General features: G+C 38.7%; 1 protein-coding gene across 9 annotated transcripts in view; it reads right to left on the bottom strand.

Moving 5' to 3' along the window:
* LOC145993750 (chitooligosaccharidolytic beta-N-acetylglucosaminidase-like) overlaps positions 1-27047 on the bottom strand; it is a 122617-nt gene that overhangs the window by 8439 nt on the left and 87131 nt on the right. For 7 of the 9 annotated variants that reach the window (XM_083129507.1, XM_083129579.1, XM_083129526.1 and 4 more), the window contains one exon: positions 6420-6556. In XM_083129507.1, the coding sequence (XP_082985633.1) occupies positions 6420-6556 (137 nt within the window). Of the gene's footprint in view, positions 1-6419; positions 6557-8570; positions 8708-21909; positions 22077-27047 lie in introns of those variants that run through there. The other 2 variants (XM_083129551.1, XM_083129542.1) reach the window with 2 other exon arrangements.

Below are 27047 nucleotides of genomic sequence, written 5' to 3'. Positions count from 1 at the left end.
ACAATGAACCCAGTAAATGACTTAGTGTGTAATTTGTTACAGACACCATTTTCCAGATGGACGGATGAAGACCAAAAAGACGTTTTAAATTATGGGCGGCCCAGTGACATTCTTCAAGTATCAGTTAAACGAGAGAACAAAAAGGCAGGGAAATCGTATAACATTAAATTTATAAATGCCTATATCTAAATGTACTTCTTCACCTGTTATTTTAGGCACGAGCCGCACGAGCGACTAAATCCACACTTACCTCTAATTACAAAAACAACCATCATATTTAATTTAATTCGCAATACAGAGAAAGGGAAGAATTATTAATATGCAATATATTAGTAGTGTTTGATATGTTGACAAACTTTGAACTTTATTTGAAGAAGTAGCAAAAGTTTATTTTCAATTCTGCGTTCACATACTGGATTTGAAGGACATATTGTCACATTTATGAGCCTTAGCATTCGGCATATCTGAAGTAGCATAAATTCTTCATGAACGGATTTTATTGCATAGGTGTTCTTTGCATTCAATCACGGAGTAAACAAACAGACATGCTTCCTACAACAAATCTAACTAGAAATCAAGGTCTGATCAAATCGAGATATGACCTCCGGAAACGTTTATTTCCTCGTTAAACAATAGAAGAACACGAAGGGATCTGATTGAAAAGTAAAAACATTCAAATTAACAGTGGAGACCAGTGTGTGGTGGGGGGAGGGGGATTGAGGATGCTGCAGATCTCTCCATTAGATCAAAGCATATCTCACAAGAAAAGTTTTTGCTCGCGGCCAAAACGGGACGAGCGTGGCCGTGTTCCGAGCTATTACCATCTCTTCGCTTCTTTGAAGAAGCATCTCAGAGGACGCCGGTTTCACTCGAATGATATTGTCAAGCACGAAGCAAGGATTGGGCTCCGACAACAGGACCCCGAGTTCGATGAGGCATGGGTCTTCTTTGTGAGTGTCCCTTCATCAGTTTCATCATATCATCACTCATCCTCAACCTAAAGTGGCAGAAAAGCGACGCCGAATAACAAAAATCAAACCAAAATCATTTCAAATTATTGCTTATAGTGATCTGGTAGTCCTAGATATGGTGTATTTATAGATACACCATAACTTGTGTAAATTATATTTTATTGCAACCATATCCTATTGGAATAAGCACCACATACCTTGGGCCACAGTAAGTAAAGTAAGGATGACGAATCACAGAACGATGAGTACTAACTATGACAGATGCCAAATGGCTGCATACACTGCCACAACCGTATTAAGGTGTCGCCAGCAGAAGCCGTTCATTTGTGCGAGTCGACTCATGAGCGCTCGCTCACTGAGAAGAGTCGTTCAAATGAGTCGTTCAAAAGAGTCGCCAAGCTTCTTTTTCTCGAAACACATGCCTGAAGAGGGGGAAGGGGGTAGGTGGTGTTGAAGCAGATGATTGTATTTAAGTAAACGAACACAACGTACGTCCTTCAAGATTAATAAATTGTATTGCATTTTTGTGTATGTGTGTGTGCGTGTAGCCGACTAGATGGCCAAGATTCTGAAGTAATCGACATTTGATCTTGCCACAGAAGTTCCCGGGATCTAGTCCCGGTCTGGGCAAGGATATTCTTTACGAGTGTCCCTTCATCTATATCATCACGCATCATCCTCATCGTCGCGATTACTTAAAATTTGAAGAAAAGCGGCATAAAATAAGAAAAATACAAATACGATTCTGTATGTGTGTGGATATACATATATGTGTAAACAGTAAACACACACACACAAACAAAATTTATTGCACATACTTGTTTTTATTACTCTGTCTCATGAGTGAGATTTTCTATATTTGTATCTTGTTTCAGTTTACATTTCATGCTGCGGATAATGCAAATTATGCAGTACGATAGCATACACAGAAATGCTATATAATTATATCAACCTTTTATTAGTAATAACGTGCATTTACATATTCTTCCTTTTTTGCATTCGATCACTGGTTTTAATATCGCAACAAAATGCACTCCAGATCTGCGCTGCGACACATGCTTGCATTTCCACGAGCATCGCTCGTTCACGACTCTTGAAACAGCACGAAGAGTCACAGCACAGTCCCACGACTCTTTCCCCATCATTCGTTCACGACTCGCGAGTCGGCACGAAGAGTCATTAAGCACCTTAGCGACTCTTCTCCTCCCTCATCGTTCACGACTCGCGAGTCGGCACGAAGAGTCATTAAGCACCTTAACGACTCGCTCGCCTTAGCGACTCTTCTCCTCACTCATCGTTCGCTCGCGAGTCGCGAGCTCTCTTACACAAGGCGCGGCGGCGGCAGTCTCGCCAGCAGACTGGATCTACAGTTTAAAGTAGGATCCACCCGCTCGCTCTCCGCGGATGGCTAACAGCTGTGTTTAAGAAATATATATCGCTCTTGAACATTATCCATGTCCATCCCATATCCATGTTTTTGTTGTTCTACAGTCATTCAATATAAGTTTCTGCCAATATCATAATGTATGATCGAATTTCTATAAAGCGGGCCAAATTATACGTATGTATTTTTTTTTTAATGTTGCTTTCTACTAGTAAAACACCTTAACACGTAGGCTCACCGCAGATGGCCAACAGCTGTTTATATCACTCGTGAACATGACCCATGTCCATCTTACGTAGTTGTTCCTAATTCTGCAGTCATTCAATAAAAGCTTTTTTGCAGTATCATGTACGATGAGATTTATGATTAAACTTCTATAATGTTAATTAAATATTTCACGTCATATGAAAACGATTTTGTCAGACAATGTTTAAAGTTCACTTTATACTCGGGATTGAAGCTACATTTTAAACTGGGGGTCTAAATCACTGGGCAAGGTGCCTCCACAGAGGATCGAATCCGAGACAGGAAGCGATTTCCTTACCAGGATTTAACAAGGAATGAAAGGATGGCTGAATAACATAAATAAAACATACTCCATGGTGCATGTTCTTTGTTTCTTGGTTTCTATGTTGGCCAGCTTGAAATAATCTTGGAGTGACAGATAAGTGGTGTCGCCCTCCTCAAAGTAAGCCTATTGACACCGAAAGTTCCGGGTTCGAACCCCAGCCCAGAGATGAGTGGTAATCTGTATTTAACCTCTTGTCAATTACTCTAATCACCATCCATCCTCCGTCGTTGCCTTGTAACGATACCTGGTGGATCCCACTTTAAACTGTAGATCCAGTCCCGATTAGCTTATCTGTACGTAAAATTCATCCATCCTCGCTGTCAATACTAAGTAATTAGGTATAAAAGATGCATAAAATACAACAAAGCGTGTTAGGCAGTTAAAATATTAAAACTGAATTAATAAATTATAAAATATAATTACTGCATGCTAATTTATAAGAAATTATAGCATTTTAAAATTTGTTTGTTCCTTAATGGGAAAATAACTAGTAGCTTATTTCTTCTGTTCATTCTCATGTTAACAGATTTGTTTTCTTGGATAAATAAAATTGAACGTGTAAATTAAAAGGTTTACATGTGCACGAAGCGGAAGAGCAACTCGATCGAGTATCGTGGTGAGACAAGATGACTTGGCACATCGTTTCAACTCGTGAATGAGAATGCATATCTTGTTCGTGATTTGATTTCAAGTTAAAAACACCTGTCAGGTCTTGTTCGCTTATCGATTTCAAAGCATAAATCGGTATCGTTACTCCAATGAGACGAGATTCTCGGACAGTACATTTTACACAGAGTGTCTCTCATCATCTCACCAACTTTGGAAGGGTTGGCCCTGTTTTCATTGCGATTTTGTAATGCCCTGCTACTTGTGAAACTGATTCACTTCCAACAATTTCAGTCGCCTCTGTGGAGGAGTGGTTAGAACAGTGCGCTAAGAGGAATCTCGGAATTGAGTGTCACTTCATCAATTTCATTATATCATCACTGATTTTCATGTTCGCGATTAGCCAAAGTGGCAGAAGAGCAAAGCCTGGGCAAAAGTGGTATCCCGAGCCGCTACGTGTTTCCACCGAATATCGGCCTCAGGATTCCCTGCCCTCGTGCCGCGATGTGCTAACCACTCCGCCACGGGGGCCGGCCCTCCCCATCACATCTCTGTTTTATACTAAAGGCTATGATTGAATATGAATTTAAAATTTTGTGTGCGTCACTTAGGCTATTTTGCACCCTTCACTTTATACGGGATCCAGCCCCTTACCAGAACTAAAATAACATAACTGTAATGTCCTGTAGTAACTAAAATATTAAAATAATCTGACCGGTTAAAAGCTGAGGCTGTAAAGGCACTCTGCACACATAAGGACAAAACACAGGACAACACACACACATTCCTACGAAAATTATACTGGCCGTAGGTATAGACGCCAGAGCCTCGTTAGTCTGCAAAATGCAGTCCAGGGTGTACTATGTGGAACTGAGGTTGACAATTGGGTGTACTACGTGGAAGGATCATCCCTTACATCCCTTAAACTATATTTCTCGAGACCCTTGATGTGCTAACCACGCCGGCATACATTATAGAATACTTGAGTTAGTTTTGTCAATATTAATTTTATTGATTGCATTTTTGTTTTGCAATGATTTTGCGCACTGAATTTTCATATTTATCTTTGCTTTTCATTTGTGTTTTACTTTTATTTTGTATATAATGCTGTGTTTCTATTGGTGTAAATTTGTGATTCGTCTCTAATAACGTTATCATTTCAATGTGATTTAAATTTTAATCTTCTAATATCACGTGTATAATATATAAGTATATGTATGTACACATGCATACAGAGAGAAAGAGAGGGAAATTGCATGATATGATCGTTAGAGGGGAAATCCCCACCGTTCCCCGTATAATTTCAAATTTGTTCCTTGTATTACACAAAATATATTAAATTAATGTTATAACAAATTGAATATCTATTATAGATCGGATTATAAGAAATTATGTATAACTGCGTGTGTGAGCGTGTGTTTGTTTCTCAGGTTCTTTATTAAAAAATCAGAAAAACAGAACATAATGTAGTATTCAAATATAAAAAGACCTTCATTTCAAGAGTCCACTTATAATTAATTCATTATCATGTGGTTTGTTCTATTAGGTAATTCTTAACTGAATATAAAAAATTGTAAGTTATAATTTTTGTTTTAATACATGTTTGTTATTTTCACTAAAGGTTTATCATTTGAACTTGTGCTTGCTGCTTGTATTACGTCATTTTTGGATTTGGAGTAACATAAAACAAAAGGTGTTTATTGTCTTTGATCTTGCTTTAGAAAATAATGATTGGTTGATTGATTTGGTTTATTTTACTTCGCCTTTCTGTCACTTTTTTTTGGGTAATCGCGAAGATCAGGATGAGTAATGAGGTGTACTAACCACTCCACCATGGAGGCCGGCGCTTTAGAAAATAATTAAAAGTAACAATCGCTTTCCACACTAAGTATTTTGTGTTGCAAATTATAAATTACTGCCTCCCTTTTCTGATTCACTTTAATAGCATAGTGGTTAAGGCTGCCATGTATTAAAATGGTTTGCTTGGCAAAAATTGTTATAAGTCCACTTTTATGCTCCAATAGGCTAATCGGGTCTCCCCGATGGCGTAGTGATTACGTCGCCGGTAATCAAGGGGTACCGTGTTCAATACAAAGTGGAGGTTCGGATCCCACTTTAAACTGTAGGTCCAGTCCCGACTATCCTATCTGCACATAAAGTGGACTTAAACAATAACAACTCAAAATAGGCTAATCGGAATATTGTAATCAAGAGGTCTGTGCCTAACGCAAAATCTTTACAAGACTCCCCTAATATTTTTTACTAACATTTATTTTCTTGTAATTTTAGCGCTAATGGTTTGGCCGAACTTGAAACTACAGGACAAATTTGTTGGCTGTTCTTCGCTGCCCGTCATGGGCTGAAGTTGCGCGCTCTCTCTCTCTGCAAATAACACTCGCGAGTCGCGAGCTCGCGAGTCGACTCTTTCCTTCGTTCAAAGAGTCGCTAAAGTGTGCCACGACTCTTTGAACGAAGGAAAGAGTCGACTCGCGAGCATGCTCCTTCCCCTCTCATCGTACACGGCACGTTTCAGCCAGCTTTACTCAACTAGGGGTAGGGAAAAGGAACAGAGAGGACCCCCCCCTCCCTCTCCTCTCCAGTCCCCATTTGCTGCCCGCAGAATCGACTTGCTTTCTTTAAAAAATTCCGGCCGCCAGGCGAGTATACACTTGCGCATGCGCCTTCCTCGCAAAATTCGTGGAAAGGAGAGGGAATAATGGAATAATAGTTGCTTGGCGGGCGGAGGAGTCGTGGCACACATACGACTCTTTGAACGTGTCGTTCAATTCTGGTGAACGAGTCGTTCACCGCTCACAAGAGAGAGTCGTTACTTTTGAACGACTCGTTCACGAACGTCCCATCACTACAGCAGATATTGTTAGCTTACTTTTCTTTGGCTTCTGTCCTTGGAATCTCTTGCTCTGTGAACAGCGAGACCATGAAGAAGAACATGATGATGGTGATAAGTATCAGCACCAGAACCGTCCACCAGTAAATCCTCACCCGCATCTCGGGGACTAGCTCCTGCGGGAAAGAAACACATCGTATGCACTATCACAAGTTTCAACTGTGCAAGCTTTAACAATAACATGCAAGTTACATGCTGAGAAGCACGTGGACGATAAGCAGGGAATGCGGAAGTGCCGGAATAGCAGAGTAACGGTGAGAAGAATGAAATTGATTTGCACATGGTACTACATACTTCGTAGGCACCGGTTTTGGAGGGTGGAGCAAAGCAACATCTGTCCCTCTTGGATAGTCCTCAAGGGTGCCAGCAGTGATGAATTCTGGGGGTGGACCGGGAGGGAAAATACCCCCGGAAATTTAAAAGCCCCCCCCCCCATCGAAAAAAATTGCAATAAACTGGCAGAGCATTCGGACAATATCTAAGAAATTTGGCAACCATGTTCACTGTTTCTGACTTTTCCATAATAATTAGTACTCATTCAGTCCTCTTTATAATTAAAAGTAAAAATAATGAATTAATTTCAATTATCGTCTGTTTTGATAACTGCTAACTAGTAATATATATAATAAAATTCCATTTATTGAAACTCAACAATGGACACCTGTAAAGTGGCAGGGCTGGTATAATGTAATCTGCTAATGTAACAAATTTCAACTTATTACAGCTATCTTAACGGCTAGTCAGTCAACAGTTTGCTGAAGAATGGTAGTGACGTGCCTGTGAAGTCCTATCGAAATTTACACGTAATTTAACTACGTAAGGGAAATTTTAAAATGTTAGAATTGTTTTTATTAGTATTATAATTTGTTGCCTATTGACATCCCCCCGGGAAGTTTGATCCCCCCACTGAGGAAAGTGGATGGATTCAACAGTTCAGGCCAGAGACTACCAACCATTTTCTCCTACCAATACTAATATCACCTCTATGTAGCAATTTTTATTTTAAATGGACGAATAGAAGTATATATATATATATATATACACATACATACATATATATATGATCTCTCCTCTACAGCACGTAGATATTCTTACTAAAATTACTCTTCTATAGTTGTAAGAGGAGACAGTTTTATATTAATACATGTGTCAACAAAGAAGAAATTCATTCAGATAACTTTTCCAGCAAGCTTATTGTGTTTCATAACTGTGGTTATGTGAAGATTTTTCAATTGACAGTAATGTTTTCACTAAATTCCTTTTTCTTCGGTACACACACACACACACACACACATATATTAATTTGACATTCCTGTTTCCCATTCATGTCTGAGACTCAAAGATTTGCTTAAAAGGCATGCAGGAAGGAACCTTCCTTTACACACTACTTTTATGTGGAGATCAAAAAGTGACAGTATAGACTTTGAAAATGGATATATGTTTTAAACGAATTCTCGCCCTACTAAATTGTGATCTTGTTTCAGATATGTAATTTTCTAGCATAGATATAAAGTTAAAAGCCGATCACACTACATCCATGATGCAGACAAATAGAGCCACAGCACATTTATGATCTTTCATAATGCTAATTACATTGACGAACAATTTCTCCTTTTTCTCTATAAACTTGAGGATATATACTTGAAAATTACCTATGCTCCCTTCGAGTCATACCCATATGTCCCTATTCAACAATGGCAATTACTTCAAATATCTCAATCCTTCTTTTAAATCTGACATGTCTGTACTCGATGAACAATTTGCATTTAATTATTTAAAAAGAACAGTATATGTTGTATTCGAATTATTGCAGTGTAAACGGAGTATTTTCCACTATTCTAATTAACACAATGGGATAGCTAAAAGTGCACTCTAAATCATTACTCATAGAGAAACAAAAAAAATATAGTTTTCACAAAATAATTTTTTATAGAATGTGTTTCTTGGAATTTGCAATGATAAACTATATAGATTAATTGCAGTTCCTTTTAGGTTTGAAACAAATGTAACTTAAGGAATAGTTAATGGCTTTAGTAGAATCTTTTTTATTTACATACTACGCTATCATGGCTATCTAAAAGTTTAATTTTAAATATCTTGCTTTAATTCCACATGGATTATCAGACTTACAATTTAGTTCACTGGAGTATCTTGATTGGTGTGGTTATAATCGCTTCTAGTAATTACGCTAATAATGATAATAAAGTTAGTGACATCGCCATATTATCGCTTCCAAAATCAGTCAATGTTGTGGTAAATAAAAACATTATTAACTTCTATATTGTAAAGCCTTAAGACGCCTGGTGGTAGGTTTCAATTTACACAGAAGTACATTAATATCTAATAATACATATATTTTTAAAACCTCGATTTCAAAATTGTGCTAATGTAATTTGTATTCCATGAGTATTTATTTTGATATTTCCCGTAACAATCATTTGGTAATTTTTTTTATGATTATGAATTTATATTTTTTTAAATAGCTAACTACGTAGCAATACAGCTATTTCGAGCGAAATCTGTGTATTTTTTAAAAATAAAGTTTTATATGAAGCAGATAGTAGTTATCACACATAACTGAGTGAAGGTCAGTATTAAAATAATTATAAAAAAGAAAAAAGTGCGTTAATTCTAACGGCGACGTTAATTCTAACGGTGACGTAAGATTTGTTGTTGGACAGGAGAGAGACGTTAGTCTTTCTCTTTTAGTTATTTTACGTCGCTTTTTATTACTTTAGGTTAATCATGATGGTGAGGGTGGATAGTGCGACAAATGGACATCCATGCCTTACTGAGGATTCGATCGGATCTAGAAGATCCCGTTTAAACCACTCCACCACAGAAGCTTATGTTTCTTTGTGTATATACTCTCATCAATTTCAGCTGATCATCATTCATCTTCACCGTCACGGCCCGAGAGGTAGAAAAAGAGATTTTGCTCTCATAACCTCCACATGTTAACGCTATTTGTTGCTTCAATCTCGGTAGAGTTACAAGAAGTTTGTTCCCCGACCGTTAGATGGCATTCTTGTACTCACACCTGCGGATAGATGGCAGCATCATGTCCTGAAAGACAATCGCAGCTCCTAGGAAGTTATGTAGACAGGAATGCGTGAGAGATTTTTGACATTTCACTTAATCATTTGTATAGCGTCATCATAATAAAATTTAGCCACTTATTTCATACAGAAATCACACACTTTTCCTTCATTATTTAAATGTGCAGTGCGACGTATAAATACCATCAGAGATCAGACAAATCGTTCATGACTGTTGTTATTAAATAATTTCTCTTACAAAGTAATGTATGTGTTTTTTAAGGTATGTAAATGTATTATGATTAGTGGAGTTTTAAGTATTGCTGATGGTACACTACCGGTGTGTTATGAATAGTTGTTCAACCATTCACCGGTGGCGCAGTGGTGGTACCGCTTTCGCCTTGTATTCAAATGATCCCGTTTTCGATCCCCGGGGGAGGAACATTGCACAGTGGTTTAGATATCATTTTGAACTGTAAGCCCAGTCCCAATCAGCCTAACTGAGCATCAAGTTAGAAAAAAACATTCAAAACTATAATTATGCTTGGACACAACGAAGGATAAGCTCTTTGGTTTTAATCCCGGTTGTGTATCTGAATTTTTCTCTCATATGCTTTCTCATCTCAATTAATTGTTGACTCAAATACGAAAAGTATAGAAAAGTAAGCGTTGAACATCACTACGAAACTGCAACACAATTATGTCTTTGAAGTGCGAGTTTACACCGGGAATCGAACCATCAATATATTGAATTAGAGTTAGGTGGATTAACAGCACGAAGATTTTTAATTTTTGTTATTTAGCGTCGCCTTTCTTCCACTTTTGGCTAATCGCGAGGTTGGGATGAGTGATGATATGATGAAACTGATAAAGGTACACAGAAGGAACGCCCATCCCCAGGCCGGGATTCGAAGCTGAGATCCCTGGCCACCTACCGCGCTGTGCTAACCATTCTGCAACGGAGGTCGGCTAGCAGCACGAAAATAACAATGAAAAACTGGAGAAGCTTAAAGTTAATTTCGGCGTTTACAACTCCGTTCACTGGTCACTGGGACATGGGTTGGATCAATAATTTTACAACCAATCTGTCTAGGATCACGAGAACATTTAATCGTGCCATGCACAAGCGTCACAGACATATTCGCCCCCCCTCCCTTTCCATTCCGTTTCTGCTTATACCCTAGCCATAGCGGATCATGAGCTAGTTCACTTTAGGCTTGTTTTCCGCAATTTTTGTGCCTGTATTCGCTTACCATGTAACGTATCACTTTAAGGCCAAATCATAGATGTCTAAACAATAATGGCAGCCTTTATACCTCCAGGGTTACCCCCAAGTGCCCATTTATTTGAGGACGAGTAAACCCCAGAGCCGCTTTATTTAGGGACAAGGGCGGGGAAAATTGTGATGTGGTCAGCACCACGCTCCGGTCGGCATTAGTCTTATCTCTTTTGTTTCTGTACTTACATTGTAGAGAAATACGTAGAGGCTATACTATCGATTGTCCTGGGTCAAAGTGACAATTCACAGATTAACTATGTATCCAGTGCTTTGATTTTATCTCATCACATTAAAGTAGTATCAGAATTTTTACCCACTTTCACGGCAAAAATAAACTATTGATACAAGTGGTATATTTTTGAAGTCCTTGAACCTTTATTGTCAATTTTATTCTGCAACTTTATCTTTTTGTCCCTAATAGTTACACCTTTTTCCGCTTCCGCTTGGCCTTGCAACATGATTTTACGCTTCGGTTACTCTTTATGAAACGTTTCACAGACACTCCTCATGATAGTTCAGAGTTCCTGTTTTTGCAAGTACGACGCCTTTTTACCATATGTGTGTATTGTTGCTCCGTAACAAATCTTTACACTAAAAAATATGCCCAAGTTTCCTTTGAATTTAGGAACGGGGTAGATATATCCTAAGGTGTGTGGAAGTGAATTTTTATAGGTGGGTCCGTAGGAATAGATGACGTTACACAAGGATTAATCTCAAAATTAACTTGTTTTGTTGCTAGTATTTAAACTTCCTTTTCAAAATCAGAAATGTGACTGTATGCAAGAAACTAAATCCTTGTTGTTTCAGTGCAAGGATGACTCCTAATGAATTTCAGAAAGATATATATTTGTTCGGTAAATCAGTATGTACGTTTCCGTCACAACTGCTCTCTTAATTTTCGAATCAGCCTTTTCAAGGTTCAGTCAATCAATCTTTCAATATTTACAAGAATACTGTTGAGTTATTTTTGGAAATTTTGCATATGGGTTCCTATAAAAAGTATATTAAGTATAATTTAAACTGTCACCTTTTCACTAATAATGTTAAATCAATAACAATTTTTCATTCAAGGGTTTTAATGATTTTAATTGTTTGAATAAACGAGCTTTAAAAATTGTAATGCTAGTTAGTTAATTCAAATTTACGATTTAATTACATAAGATTTGTGTATATATGTAGAGTTTACAAATAGTAGGGAGAGACATTTCATAAACATGTTAAAATATGCAAACTCAACTACTTATTTAAGTTCATGTTGTGATCAACCCTCCTGTACAAGAATATTGTTCGTTCCCATTCTCTACATTTGTAGCACTTCGATCGAGGCTTAGAACTGAATTTCACCTTGCATTCCACATCCAAGTAATTCTGGGCATGGAGACGTAAAATTAGCTTATTCATAGTTTCAATCCACAGATTTTATAGTCCAGAATGAACATACTGTTCATTCAACCGTTCCTGTGTGTGCATAATGATACAAGAACATGCTATTATGTCATTATTTCTTATGACCATTAATCATCATAACCACTGCAATAACTCAGAATTTGAATAGTCTGCTTATTTGAGATTTGGAGCAAAAATATATATGTGGATGGAGGGGATGTTTACATACTTTATAATAGTAATATGTAGGGCTTGGAAGTTGATGAAAAATCAGTTTTTTTTTCTGAGCCTTGAAAACAATGTTAAACCTGATTATCAGTCCGTTTTCCATAAATCTGAATGAGAAAACATTCTTTTCATTTTTCATTTTTTGACCTTTTTGCTTTAGATCATTTTCCAGTATTTTTTGACGTCTTTATTACATTTTCTTCATTTTTGAGGTTTATTTTCCTTCTCCCCTGTTGTTTCGTGGATTTTAAATGCATAGTATAATTTATATAGGCCTATTTCTTTAAGTTTCTTGAAATGGTATTTTTAGCAAGTTCACCATTCATGAAAAATACGGTCAATGGAAATGTGAACGTTGTAAGGATGGATCTATACAGGCAGGCCCGTACCCAAGGGGGTGCCACGCCACCCCCTCAAGCCATGATTTTTTTTTTTGATGCAAACCTATAAAAACCTACAAAAATAACATGGACGATTTTTAAGATTTTGCAAGTATTTCCATTTTCCTTTCATAAATGAATGTGTTGTTTCTGGTAAGAGGCAGACTCCAGAAATCTGCAGTCTACTATTTACTCCCTGTTCTGGCTTTTTTCGAACTGCAGTCTTGAGAAAATGTCCTTTTTTGGTTAATTCACATTCAGACACGTTCTTCATTATAAGGATCGTTCCATACCGTTTGTGGTCAAGATTTTAATATTATATCAAATTGGACTAGTAAGAAATGGAGCCGTAGCTGCGAAGGTGGTTGTCATAGTCACCCTAGGCCCCTGGAACATAGAAATTAGACCGACCTGTTATTTCTCCTCCATTTCTCACCTCGTTTTCGTCGGGAATAAAACATAGCACTTACATGTTAATTTAATAGGAAACTAAAGTCTTCTTAAAGTTTCTCATTTTTTGTCCCTCCACGTAGTTATCTTTAATATGCAATAGAGTTTACAGATTTGAACAATCTTGTGAACACACGCTGCGTGAAAGAAGATGTGGGATGCAAAACCGACTGTACTTTTATTGGCCACATTTGTTGAATTTTATTTTTTCTTTTCGTCGGATTCAACGGAAGAGAGTGGTTAGATAAAATTTCTACAATATCTAAATATGCTAGTTACATTTAGTTAGAAAGGGGGATACAAATTTGGTGCAGGGGGTGCGAAAGATCTATTTTCGTCCTGGGCACTGAAATCTCTAGCTACAACTCTGATAAGGAAATATTTCCTTTCGAGAGACTAATAGATTTACACCATTATAGGAACATAACACAATAAAAGTATGAAAAATTAATTATCATTATTATTAAAAAGCAATAATTAAATAAAATCTCACATTTAGCTATTAAAAACATTTCACCTATGTTCTAATTTCTTGACATTTTGAACCAGTTGTTGAAGATATTAATTTGCTAATTTATAAATGTTGCAAATTAATTAATTAATATTAATGTTGCAAGAATTCGTTTGCACGATACTTTTTTATTTGCTTTTGAACATTCACCATTTGAACGTAAAACTCTTCCATAAAGAAAAACTCCTAGAAGCCCGAGATACACTAACATCACGACAAACACAGCTGCAAGCAAACCTTCCATGTCACACAAGTATTTTATTCTGAGCCACACAGTGCCAGAAAGAGGAGAAGATGCCATAAGATGCAGAGGCCATTGACTCTTGCAACAGTGGCACGGCGAGATGTGACAACGGCGGTGGCCGGTTCGATTACGTGGTTAGTTTTCCCTGACTCAGTCTCCTACTGCCGTCTGTTCTTTTGGCGGAGAGTCGGTACAGTTTTCCCCAGTGGCGGCGATTAGGTTCCAAAACTGAGGGGGTGGGGGTGGGAAGGTGCCAAACTAAGGGGGCAAGGACAATTTACTTTCTCATGGTACATAAGGTTTAGCAAATAGTGCGGGAGCAAAAGTGGCAAAAAGTGGGGGCAACTGACCCCCTCACCCCCTGAATCGCCGCCACTGGTTATCCCTTTTGCCCTGTAAAATCTAGGGAGTTCGGGAAAGATACATGAGCCACAAACTGTGATTTTATGTATATTGTAATTATTATATAGCTACGGATAATAATAGAAGTAGAATTTCATATTGGGTATGTAAAGATTCTAAAGAGTGAATATCCAACATTTATGTCATGTTTGTAATGTTTGCAATTGAAAGGATAAATGTCAGTAACTATCTCCTGCAAAACTGTATTTCTTGACATAAGTGCTTTTCCCGAACAGCCTACATATGTTGTCAGTGTTTTCCTAGGCGCGAAGCAGAGGTGACATCTGATTTTTTTTAAAAAAATGATTGTAGAATGCTCCGTAAGAAGTTGCAGTGCACAGTATTTCGGTATAATGTTATCTGGTCACTAGCGCTTCTCATATTGAATGTAGTAACATTGTTCTCTCAGGTGACCTTCATCTTGGAAGATGATAAAGGATTCAAAATGATTACACACGAAGACCCTGCATTTGTAGCTATAGTGAAAACAATAATTTATGAAAAAATTGATTAGTAATTACGAAACTAAAGTGTTAAAGCACAGTAAAAATGCTTAATAAAATTGTTTCCTACCTTCCTGAACACAGCCCGACACAACAGTGACATTTTCAAACATACTGGCAACACTGTATGTCAAATTCGATTCAACAGGCAAATAAAAATATCATGGAATAAATTACTGCACAAAAAGACTAGACCAGTTCTTAAGATATATATCAAAGCAAAATATGTACCAGACAGCCGTGCTGCGGATAGCAGCTGAGCAAACAAATGAAAAAAAGTGTTCGCATAACAAGCAGGAATCGAGGTGGAATCCATTAAACAGAAGATTACGTAATAGCAGTGTTGGCAAGTTATGCATTAAATAGCACCGGAATAAGCAATGAATCGTCTGCTAGTTGCCGTATTAACAAAAGAAAAACCGGTTGATGGGCAAGGAAATGACTCGTTTCAGGACATAACTCTGAAATCGAAAGAGTGAAAGAAAGAAAAAAGGACAGAGACCAAAACCAAAGAACAAATACAGATACCTGGACGAGGACATAGAATATGAGCTTTCGGTAGACATTTTTTTCTAATAGTGCGTGGTGAAATGAGTTGAAGTGTGGAAAAAAATCATTGTGTGCATAAGATGTTTCCGTACTTGGCCAACGAGGCGCTGTGTGACACGTATATGCTCCTGCATTGAAGAAACACGGAGTCTAGATAAGAAATAACGTCTTTGCAGTTCCTAATCGCGTTTGACTCTACCATAGAGTTCTCGACCGATAGAGTTCGAACGGAACTGTTAGGGATGCACCCTTCCCTATAAAGAGCTAAATAAATTAAACTGCATGAACATATTTGGGTGCGGGACATTATAGCGTTATGATTCATTTTTAAAAAATTCGAATTAATCATATCAGTGTAGACGTTAGTATGAGACATGTATACACGTGTGTATGTAAAATAATAAATAACCCACGGACCGACAGCCCTTGGGAGCCAGGGCCTACCTGCCGGCCTCACTCCCACGTGCCGAGGTGGGAGATCATCCAACCAGTTACGGGGTGACGTGTGGTCAGCACGACGAACCCCTAGTCGTTGTTGTAGGTTTCCGTGACCGGTTTACGCTACTCATTCCTAGCTCCAAAATTTCCGATATCTACTGTACATACACTGGCCTCAATTTGCTCCTTTACGCTGGTCTACACAGGAGGGTGCAGATGGGGCTACAGCCCAACCCGAAATGTTAAAAATATCAAAATTTTCAAATGAAATCAGTAAAGAACTTGGGAATAACCAAAGTAATAAATACACTCCCTTAAAATGAACCCCGATTAGCATGCCTTCGAACAACTTTTAAAACGAAAGTTAAGAAATGGCAATTATGAAATATTTTATTGTGTTCCCTCCAGACGACAACTACGTATGTAGTATCCATCTAATAATAGACCTAATTGGACTACTGAGAAATGAACACTTGATTGATCGATTTGTTTTATTTTACATCCGTTTTTCTGCTACTTTTGGCTAATCGCGAATATGGGGATGAAAGGTAATAAGCTAAAACTGGTGAAAGGACAATCACAAACACACACGGACAGGACACAACGCGAGGCACATAGAGAAGTACACTGGCTGAAAGTCTAGACGCCAGAGCCTCGTTAGTCTGCAAAATAGTCTCCAGGGTGAGCCACGTGGAAGTCTTTAAAATCTTGAAAAGCTACCAATACATTGGAAAGTTCCAAGAGAACCTGCCAAGATTGTCCTTGCACTTTATATAAAGAACTTCGCAATGTTAAGATTCTAGCACTATACTCTGTCCCGGTTATCTCTGGAGTAGGCGAACGAAAGCAAGTCTCTACGCAAGTAGTGACGCGAGACGGCTCCACCAATGAACACGTGAGAAGGAACGGGAATGTGTGGAGGGGGAAAGTGACTGCAATTACCGGCCTTCCCAGCAGCGTATACGGCTTCGCTCTGCCAACTCGATTTCTCCCCTTCTCTGCCGCTATGCGCGGCCTTGCTCCAGAGATAACCGGGACAGAGTATAGTTCTAATTTCAATCTTAAATCTATAACCGATCGCTGGTTACGGAGTGATTAGCACACTGAGCTACGACGCTAGAGGTTCCGGGTTCGAATGCCGGCCTGAGCATGGGTGTTCTTTGTGAGCGTCCATGAATTTCATCATATCATCGCTCATCTTCATCTTCGCGGTTGCCCCAAAAGTAAAATAAACCTAATCTATCTATACAAGATCAGGTTTCCCGGACAGCATGTACTTCATGCAGTTAAATCCGAGTTCCTATTTAAAGGGTCTTGCTGAAATTAATTCGGTTTCAGTCGGCTCAGGGTGACGAGACCGTAGAGGAAGTAGCGCATTGGTGTTTATGACCCCCGCGACGCGGGAAAATTGTCGAGTGAGCAGGGACTGGGACGGCTGAATGCGCAGCACATTCTCGTCTCACCTATGCAAGTTCATAAAATAATCTCACCATCATATGTGAAAGCATGGGGTCATTCGAGATGTCATTCACCGTCACACTTTGCTTGCGTCCTCATATCTAAAATGATTACGTTGTTGTTGCTATTGTCTTGTAATAAAGGAGTTCCGGGTTCGGTTCGCGAACAGGGAGCCACAGTGGGCAAAGCAAGGAAGGGGAGCGAGAGAATGAGAGATCGGGAGAAAAGGAGAGAGAAGGGGGGGAGAGAGAAAAGAGAAAGACGCAGAGAGGGAGAGATAAGAGAAATGCAGAGAGAGAAAGAGAGAGAGAGAGAGAGATTGGAGAAAGATGCAAAGAGAGATAAGAAAAAGATGCAGAGAGAGAGAGAGAGAGAGAGAGAGAGAGAGAGAGAGAGATGAGAGAAAGATGCAGAGAGAGATAAGTGAAAGATGCAGAGAGAGATAAGAGAAAGATGCAGAGAGAGAGAGAGAGAGAGAGAGATGAGAGAGAGACAGATGAGAGAAAGGTGCAGAGAGAGATAAGAGAATGATGCAGAGAGAGATAAGAGAAAGATGCAGAGAGAGAGAGAGAGAGAGAGATGCAGAGAGAGAGATAAGAGAAAGATGCAGAGAGAGAGAGAGAGATAAGAGAAAGATGCAGAGAGAGATAAGAGAAAGATGCAGAGAGAGATGAGGGAAAGATGCAGAGAGAGAGAGAGAAATTAGAGAAAGAGAGAGAGATTAGAGAAAGATGCAGAGAGAGAGAGAGATGAGAGAAAAATGCAGAGAGAGATAAGAGAAAGATGCAGAGATAGATAGAGAGAGAGAGAGATGAGAGAAAGATGTAGAGAGAGATAAGAGAAAGATGCAGAGAGAGAGATAAGAGAAAGATGCAGAGAGAGAGATAAGAAAGATGCAGAGAGAGAGAATGAGAGACAAAGAGATTAGAGAAAGATGCAGAGAAAGAGATTGAGAGAGAGAGAGAGAGAGAGAGAGAGAGAGAGAGAGAGAGAGAGACAGAGAGAGAGGTGGGGGGAAGGATGGCAGAAAGAATAGAAAAATAGATATATGTAGAGCCACCTGGCAATAAAAATGGGACACCTAGATCCTGAAATACCTGCTTCCCTGTATGGAGTTACGTGTGTTGACTAACTCCGAGGCTTTAGCTGAACTTCCTACTGAAAAGTTGTTATTGAAGTTGACTTATAGACGTAGAGTTAGGCAACACACACAATGCATTGCAGGGAAGCGGGTATTTTAGGATTTATGTGTTCCATTTTTACTGCCGGTGATTGTACAAGAAAATATAGGTATTTTTAGACAGATAGAGTGAGGGTGGGGGCGAAATAGTAAGAGAATGAGAGAGAGAGAGAGAGAGAGAGAGAGAGAGAGAGAGACTAGAGGTAAAGTAAACACGTTAAAGCTACCACATGAACATGCTCAGCACATTCACAATCGCGATCAATTTTGGAGCTGATGTGATCAACACCACGCTCCGTCCACCTTTACACCTCCATGGTTGCCCCAGGTACCCATTTATTAGAGGCTAAGTGAACCTCATGTGGGAAAATTGACACACGCACTACCCACTAACCCACCGAGGGAAATAGGTAGACAGAAAAGAGTCAGGAGGAAGAATGGAGGAAACGATAGAGAAACAGAGAAATAGACAAAGTGAGACGTAAAGAGAACGAACAAATGAAAGATAAAAGTAGTAAGCCATTGTTTCTGAAGCATAAACATCAGTGGCGTAACATGGTCATTTCGGGTGGGTACGCCAAGTCCGAAGGAAGGGTCGGCCCTTTTTTGCTTAATAATTTACTTATGGAATTAGTCACCACAGGTATTGTTTATTTGCCTGAAGTCAGCTGGGTTTTCAATAAAACATCATCTATGCATGTTTTAGCTAGAAAATGAGATGCCTCACTATGCCACAAATGTTTTGAACTCTGGTGTTTTATACTTTTCGGTATGACGCAAGCCATTAGAAAACCTACCTGAATCACAAGCGCCTCTGAACAACAGTAGACGTCATTGTTGTGGATGATCCAACTACTGATTGATTTGGTTTCTTTTACTTCGCTTTTCTACCACTTTTGTTTTGGTTAATCGAGAATATGAATATGAGTGAAAATTATATTAAAGAGGACATAAAAAGTAGGCTTAATTCAGGAAATGCATGTTACTTCTCTCTTCATAAACTATTGTCTTCTCGTTTAATATCTAAGAAACTAAAAGTTAAAATATACAAAACAGTAATTTAACCTGTAGTATTATTTGGGTGTGAAACTTGGTCCCTTACATTGAAAGAGGAACATAAATTGAGAGTATTTGAAAATAAGATCCTTAGGAAAATATTTGGACCTAAAAGGGATGAGGAGACAGGTGAGTGGAGAAGGCTACATAATTTAGAACTACATAATTTGTATTCATGTCCAGATATTATTAGAATAATTAAATCAAGAAGACTTAGGTGGGCAGGCCATGTGGCACGAATGGGAGAGGAAAGAGGAGTTTACAGGATTCTTGTTGGGAAACCTGATGGTAAGAGAACTGTAGGAAGGCCAAGACGAAGATGGAGGGACAACGTTGAGATGGACCTAAAGGAAATCAGTAGGGATGGAAAAGAGTATATAGATCTTGCTCAAGATAGGGACAGATGGAAGGCCTGTGTTGCTGCAGCCATGAACCTTCGGATTTAAGAAGGCTAGAGAGTTAGTTAGTTAGAATATGAGTGATGATATTGATGAAGGGATATTCACAAAGAACACCCGTGCTCACGCCGCGATTCGAATCAGGGGCCTCTGTCGTCTTGGCGCGCTGTGAAAAACACTCTGACACGGAGGTTGGCGGATGATCCAACTATCGTACACTCTACTGACGTAACAGCGCCGATTAGTAATTCAGACCACTGTTTATTACATTTTGAGAATGCTGATGAACATTTTAAAATAATTTTGTCCAGAGACCATTCGATGTTAAGAGTTTTCAAATGAATGCTAAACATTTCCATTGACACAATATTAAGCAGTTAGATAATAACGAAAAAATAATAATAATTAAAAAATAATGGTTTTGCGGGTTAAGTGGTAGAGCAGCCACATGCTGAACTTCTGCCACGAGGACTTCACCAACTTATTTGATAAAAACTGTGTTGATCTTTTAGTTTATAATGCACATCGCTGTTCGTGCGATAAATTATACAATGCAGTGGCCATATGAAGTGGTATATTTGAATTTGGTAAAGTTACGTCAGTCAATATTGCGTTTTGTAGCATCACATAGCACGACACGAGTGGCATGAGCGCGAAGAACCGGGTAGGAATTCTACCGCTGTCGTCTGCTTCAGAAGGCAGGAAGGGTCACATGAACTAATCACGTAGCGTAGCCATCTAAGCCTGTCCAAGCTTTCCCTCCAGAAAGACAGCAAGGAATATAGAGTTCTTTACGCCGAACCTGCCCGGCGTCCAGGCAGGAAAGGCATTGAAAAGATGTTGGAACGAGTGTTGTTAGTGGAGCGTTGCAAGCGGATCGCAAAAAATAGCTATTATAATGCCATGAAGGTCAGAAATTAGTCAAGTTTTACTTTATATTACAGCATTTACGCATTTTTGAAATTTTAAATCGGGGAACGCTGGGCGTACGGGCGTACTATAACGCTACGCCACTGATAAACATATTCGAGAACACTTTCTTCTCATGGTGATTTGAAGCCAAAGTTGTTTGATTTGCTTTCTGTTGTTTAGCGTTGCTTTTCTACCAATATTCGCTAATCGCGAAGATAAAGCTGAGTGATAATACGATTAAATTGATGAAGGAACACTCACAAAGATCGCCCATGCCGTGCTAACCATTCCGCCACGCAGGTCGTCAGTTTCAAAGTTGTATTTCAAGATATGGTATTGCTGTTTGTTCTTGTATTTATATATTAGCACAGCGGGCTACTACACCAGGTGTGTGAGTGTCGCTTTATCAATTTCATCATGTCATCATTCATCCTCTTCGCGATCAGCCAAAAGTGGCAGAAAAGCGAAGTAAAATAGATCAAATCAAGCAACCAATCATTATATTCCCTTATCACCCTTTACATCTGCATGTTACTTTGGAATACATTTTGTACTTTCAGTGGTCCACATCCATAGGCGTAACTTGGCGGGGGCAAGGCGGGGCACTTGCCTCCCTACAATTTTCAGGTTTATTAAAATTTACAAGTTAGGGGACCTCAGTAGCAAAGTAATAAAGAGTAATATTTATGATTTCGCAAACATCACAGTTATTTACCAAATAATTCTGGACGCTGTTTTTATTAAATGAAAAACTTGTAGAGTTTCTTCTCAGAAACTTAAGCCTCAGGTTTGATTCTGCCCCCTCAAAATTAGGCCCCGTTTGATTCTGCTACTCAAAATTAAGCCGAGTTTGATTTTGCCCCCTCAAAATTAGGCCCCAAATCTGATTCTGCGCCCTCAAAATTAAGCCCAAGTCTAATTCTACCCCCTCAAAATTAGGCCCGTTTAATTCTGACCCCTCAAAATTAGGCCCAAGTTACGCCCATGTCCATATCTGTTGTCTCCTGACAACAACGATTAGAAAAAAGAGACATAAAAAGCTATCAAAATAACCAACCTTAAGATATTGTATCTACCAGTGCCCTTTGTGTTGACGCATTGATTTAAACCTTAAAGTTCAATGCGCCACTCACAGATCCTCGTATTCGTTGTACACGAACAGTCAATATAGTTGAATAAATGGAAACATGAAGAGAATTTCAACGTTTTTCTATGTAGCGAGCCACAGACTATCACATACAATCGTAATCGTCAGTGTACGTCTGAAGCTCGAGGTTTTAACATGTGCATAACAAGAAACGAATAATATCACACAAGCAATTGTTCATATGCCTTGATGCATGCTGTAGTACATAATGCCGTGGTTTGTTTATTAAAAACATGTGCACATTCTAACGCAACATTAATTGTTACGAGCCTTATGTTACAGTTTGAACGTAACTTTTGTTTATCAACTCACAGTTCTGCATCACGAGGAAGAAAATAATCATTATTGTTTAGACTTGTTGTAGTTGTACTCATGAGCGGATTGTGGGTGAGGGTTTAGGGGGTCTTATTCCGAGATGTAAATCTAAAAATAAATCGTCAAGTAACAACGAAATTATTAGCGAGTATCTCACCCAAAACAAGTATCCATTGTTAAATAAGACAAACAATATAGCAATGAAAATTATGGGCAATAGAAAACAGAAAAAATTAAATGGAAAGTTGCATAACATTTTTCTTCTCTGCTTCTCTTTCTTTCTGGAAAGAGAAAGAAAGAAATTAAGAAAAATCGAGATAGAGAGGTAAGGAGAAAGAGGATGAGGAAGAGAGAGAGAGAGAGAGAGAGAGAGAGAGAGAGAGAGAGAGAGAGAGAGAGAGAGAAAGGAAATGGCAGAAGGTTGGACCCCTCGTCTCTCTCGAAAGAAAGAAAAGGGGCCTCCCTGATGGCGCAGTGGTAGCGTCGTCGCCTTGTAATCAAGGGGTCCTGGGTTCGATACCCAGTGGAGGCACAAGTGGTTCGGATCCCAATTTAAACTGTAGGTCCAGTCCCGATTAGCCTTACTGTGCATAAAGTGGACTTAAAACACCAAATCAACAACAAGAAAGAAAGAAAGGAAGATATAGAAAGAATGAAAGAAATACATTGAAAGAAATAAATAGATATACAAGGGTTGGATAAAAAGTAATGGCAACACTGCTGTCCCGTGAAAGGAGTGAGTCACAGCGCCACAAGCGTTTCGTGGCTGATAAAGGAATATCAGACGAGGAAGTATAGTGAGTGGGAGCGATTGTATGTTATTCAGTCAAAAACAGCAGTGCTCTGAAGCAGAGGACGAGAGTGCAAGCGCCCTAACAATATGTTTAGGCAAGAAGAACAACGTCTCTCAGGCAGACGGTCAACGCTGCCTACTTCTGCACCTTCTTGCAACACCACCTTCGTCTCGCATTAAGAAGGAAGCGACGGCACGGTGTCCCATCATCCTGCTTGACAATGCAAGGTGTCACACTGCGAACAATGTGACGGCGCTCCTGCATAACTGGTAGTGGGAGGTACTGGAACATCCGCCGTATTCACCGGTATGAGACCGTGTGATTACGACCGTTTTGTCAAAATGAAGGAACCACTGGGCGGGAAGCAGTACGACACGCGCGAAGCCATCATACGTGCTATAGGGCGGTCACTGATGGACATCGACAAAGGTGGACGCGCTGACGGTGTACGACGCCTTCCATACGTGTGACAGAAGTTCGTAGAGATGAGGGGCGATTACTTTGAAGGAATGTAACACGTGCTCCTCTGCCAATACAGTCAAGTACCAATTATACCAGTGTTGCCATTACTTTTTATCCAACCCTTGTAAATAAATAAATAGAATGAAAGAAGAAATAGAAAGAAATAGTTTTCAACATTCCAAAAAGTTGTATGCGAGACATCAAACAAGGTAAACTTTATAACTAAAATGTATTTAAACTTTTAAGGTTTTTCTTGAACGAGGCTTGTAAAAGTTAATAATAAAATAAAATAACTATGCATTTCAGTACACTAACTGTATGGGCTGTAAAAATTATAAAAACAGTTCTACTGGATATTCACTCATGAGGCGAGGCGAAAAGTCTCTCCAAAGATAATAATTTGAGCACAATTTGAAATCAGGTACATCACTATGTCTAGATTGGTCATGCAGAATTACAGAATTGAATACATAATTATAAAATAATACAGTGGATCCTATACAATCTTATACATCATCATAAATTCAAATTGTAGGTTTCAACAAGATCAGCTACTAAACCTCTGGCCTTATTTAAACATGTAAGAATTGAGATATTCCTCTGAGAATATCTGGGAATTTTATAAGATATATTACTCAAAAAGTATTCACTATCTATTTGGAAGGTCAAAATTTTCTGTACAAATTTTATCCTTTTCATTTTTCTTCTTTCTTCTAACGTTAACATATTCAACTGTGTTAACCCACTCAGAATAATTTTAGTAATTTTTCTTAAACTTTGTGCATAATAACCTGATAAAAAGTTTTTGAACTGAATCAACTTTTTGAAGGTGATTCGTGGCTGTCAGAAACCATAATTCATTAGCGTATTCAAGTATAGGACGAACTATCGTTTAAGGTATATTATTTTTGAAAAACTTTCCATAAGAAAAAAATGTAACCAAGCATCTTCTTTGCTCTCTTGCAAATTTCTGAATTGTGCTCATCAAATATGAGAGAGGAGTCTATTAATATTCCTAAGTCTTTATGACTGTCGCACATTTGGATTTTATTTTGATAAATATAATAGTTGGAAACGATGTAACGAGTACATTTCAAAACTTTACACATTTTAAAGTTATTTTCCATTTCATTAATCTTACACCAATATGTCATTCTATCAATGTCAGCCTGAAGTTGAACTACGTCATTATTTGTTAAAATACTCTTAATAATAAAATAATAATAATAATAATAAATTTAGGATAAAATTGTTTATATTAGAATAGAATATTTACTATTGCATAATAATAATCATCAATAGTTTTTAATGATATTAATTTTTACTCTTCAAGTTTTATCAATGGCCCGAGCCCCTCCCCCCTACAAAAGTTTCTGGCGACACGCATGAAAAGTTTCTACTGAAATGGACGACAAAGCAGAGCGAGTGACGACCACGAGGACTGTGACGTCATTCTGGTCACCTGGGGAACCTTATTGTGTGTGGACGGTGAACCTAATTCTACTGATGAGGCAGATGATCGCATCGCGCCGCTTCCTGTGCATTCAACTCGCTCGGGGAATTTCGTGCTCGGACGAACATACAATCTCTTTCCTTTTTCAAAAAAAAAAAAGAAAAAAAAAAGTAATCACTATTCGCAAATGTTTTAAAGGGTGTGCCTATGTGTTTTCAGTGTTCATTAGAATAACTTTCACATGATCTGAACGCAGATGACCTAAAATACGCAAGGGTTGGGCACGGAAAATAGTTTTCAAGTGAAGTAAATGAAATTACTCTGATAGTGTAGCCATGCGCGGACTAATATCCCTTTCCATAACAGCGTTGTTCCCTCAAAAGCACTCCTGCAGTTTGAAGTTATAATATTCCCGCAACGCCCTTATAATAATTAACATATATTACTGTGACTGAAATACGGTGTGAAATACATAATTTTAGATTGAAATTCATTTTCCAGCAAGGGCCATCGTCCCCCCTTGCCTCTTCCGAGTGCATTCATATAAAGTACATAGGAGGGAAGCATAGAACACGAATCCATTCTTTTAGTTTTCCAGTATTTACGCCAATTTCTCCAGTTATGAAGGGAAAACTCAATTTCTTTTACATTTTAAGACCATTTTAAATTGCGTATATTTGTTTGGCTTGGTTAGCCGAGAAAACGTAGTGGACTGAGACATTTGATTCGATTTTTGTAATTATCGTCGCTTTTTTGCGACTTTTGCCTAATCGCGACGATGAGGATGAATGGTGATATGATGAAATTGATGAAGGGATACTCACAAAGAACACCCACGCCCAGGCCGGGATTCGAATCCGGGACCCCTGGCGTCGTAGCGTGCTGTGCTAACCACTACATCACGGAGGTTGGAAATACATAGTAGAGAGAGAGAGAGAAAAAGCTGCTGTTGTCGAGTTTTAAGTTCACTTTATATACAAATAGGCTAATCGGGACTGAACTTACTTTTTTTATAGTCGGATCCGAATCGCTATGTGCCTCCACCGGATATCGAACCCGGGGTCCATTGATTACAAGGCGAAGACATTATCACTACACATCGGGGAGGCTGAATTAGATGCCTCGGGATTTGAACCCGAGGAACTTGAGGAAGTCGTTTTCGAAAATTCTGCTCGTCTCCAAAAAACCGCTATCATATTTCAAATTCTGAAAAATCATGTCTGTTTAGAATTCCTTCTAGAGCATTCAAGTGAATATTCGTGTGGGTTGGTATTACTGTTGTCTAGATATGTCATAGAAAATAGACAGACCTAGGTTACCACTAAGAGCGAAAAAAAACTCGAAAATTTGAATGCTCTCAGACGATAATCAACATCTTTAATTGTTCGCAATTGGAATTATCATAGCGTTTTTTTTTTGTTGTTTTTTTTGGAAAGGAGAGGAATTTTCGAAAATGACTTCGCTGTCGCAGGTCAAATGCCCTACGCGGGCTTAAATTGTGAGGTCTGTATGTTATGATGAAACATAAAAAGTGCAACCGATTTCTAACTAGCTTATCATTAAAGCATTTTGGTAAAGTTCACGTCCACCTATGATCAGAAAGGCTAATCGGAACTGGACCTGCTGCTTAAAGTGGATCTGAACCACTGTACCTTCACCGGGAATCACACCCAGACCCTTTGATTACAAGCCAACTGTGCCAGTCTCCGTGGCGTAGTGGTTAGCTCAGCGCGTTGCAACATCAGGGGTCCCGGATTCGAATCTAGGCCTGAGCATGGGTCCTCTTTGTGAGTGTACATCAATTTCACCATATCATCACTATCGCGATTAGCCATAAGTGGCAGAAAAGCGAAGTGAAATGAACAAAATCAATCAATGTTAACCACTACATTATTTAAGGGACGTTGAACATAGATAACTATTAGGCACTTATTGATAGACACACAATACAATCTCTTCCGTTGCAATGTTCTTTTCATCATATTTCCAACAAGATTAACTACCACAATCTTGTTAAACAACTA

This window comes from Lepisma saccharinum, chromosome 1 (genome assembly GCF_977018435.1).
Source record: "Lepisma saccharinum chromosome 1, izLepSacc3.1, whole genome shotgun sequence".
Taxonomy (NCBI): Eukaryota; Metazoa; Arthropoda; class Insecta; order Zygentoma; family Lepismatidae; genus Lepisma; species Lepisma saccharinum.
The sequence above is the reverse complement of the archived record's forward strand: the minus strand, read 5'-3'. Positions and strand labels throughout refer to the sequence as shown.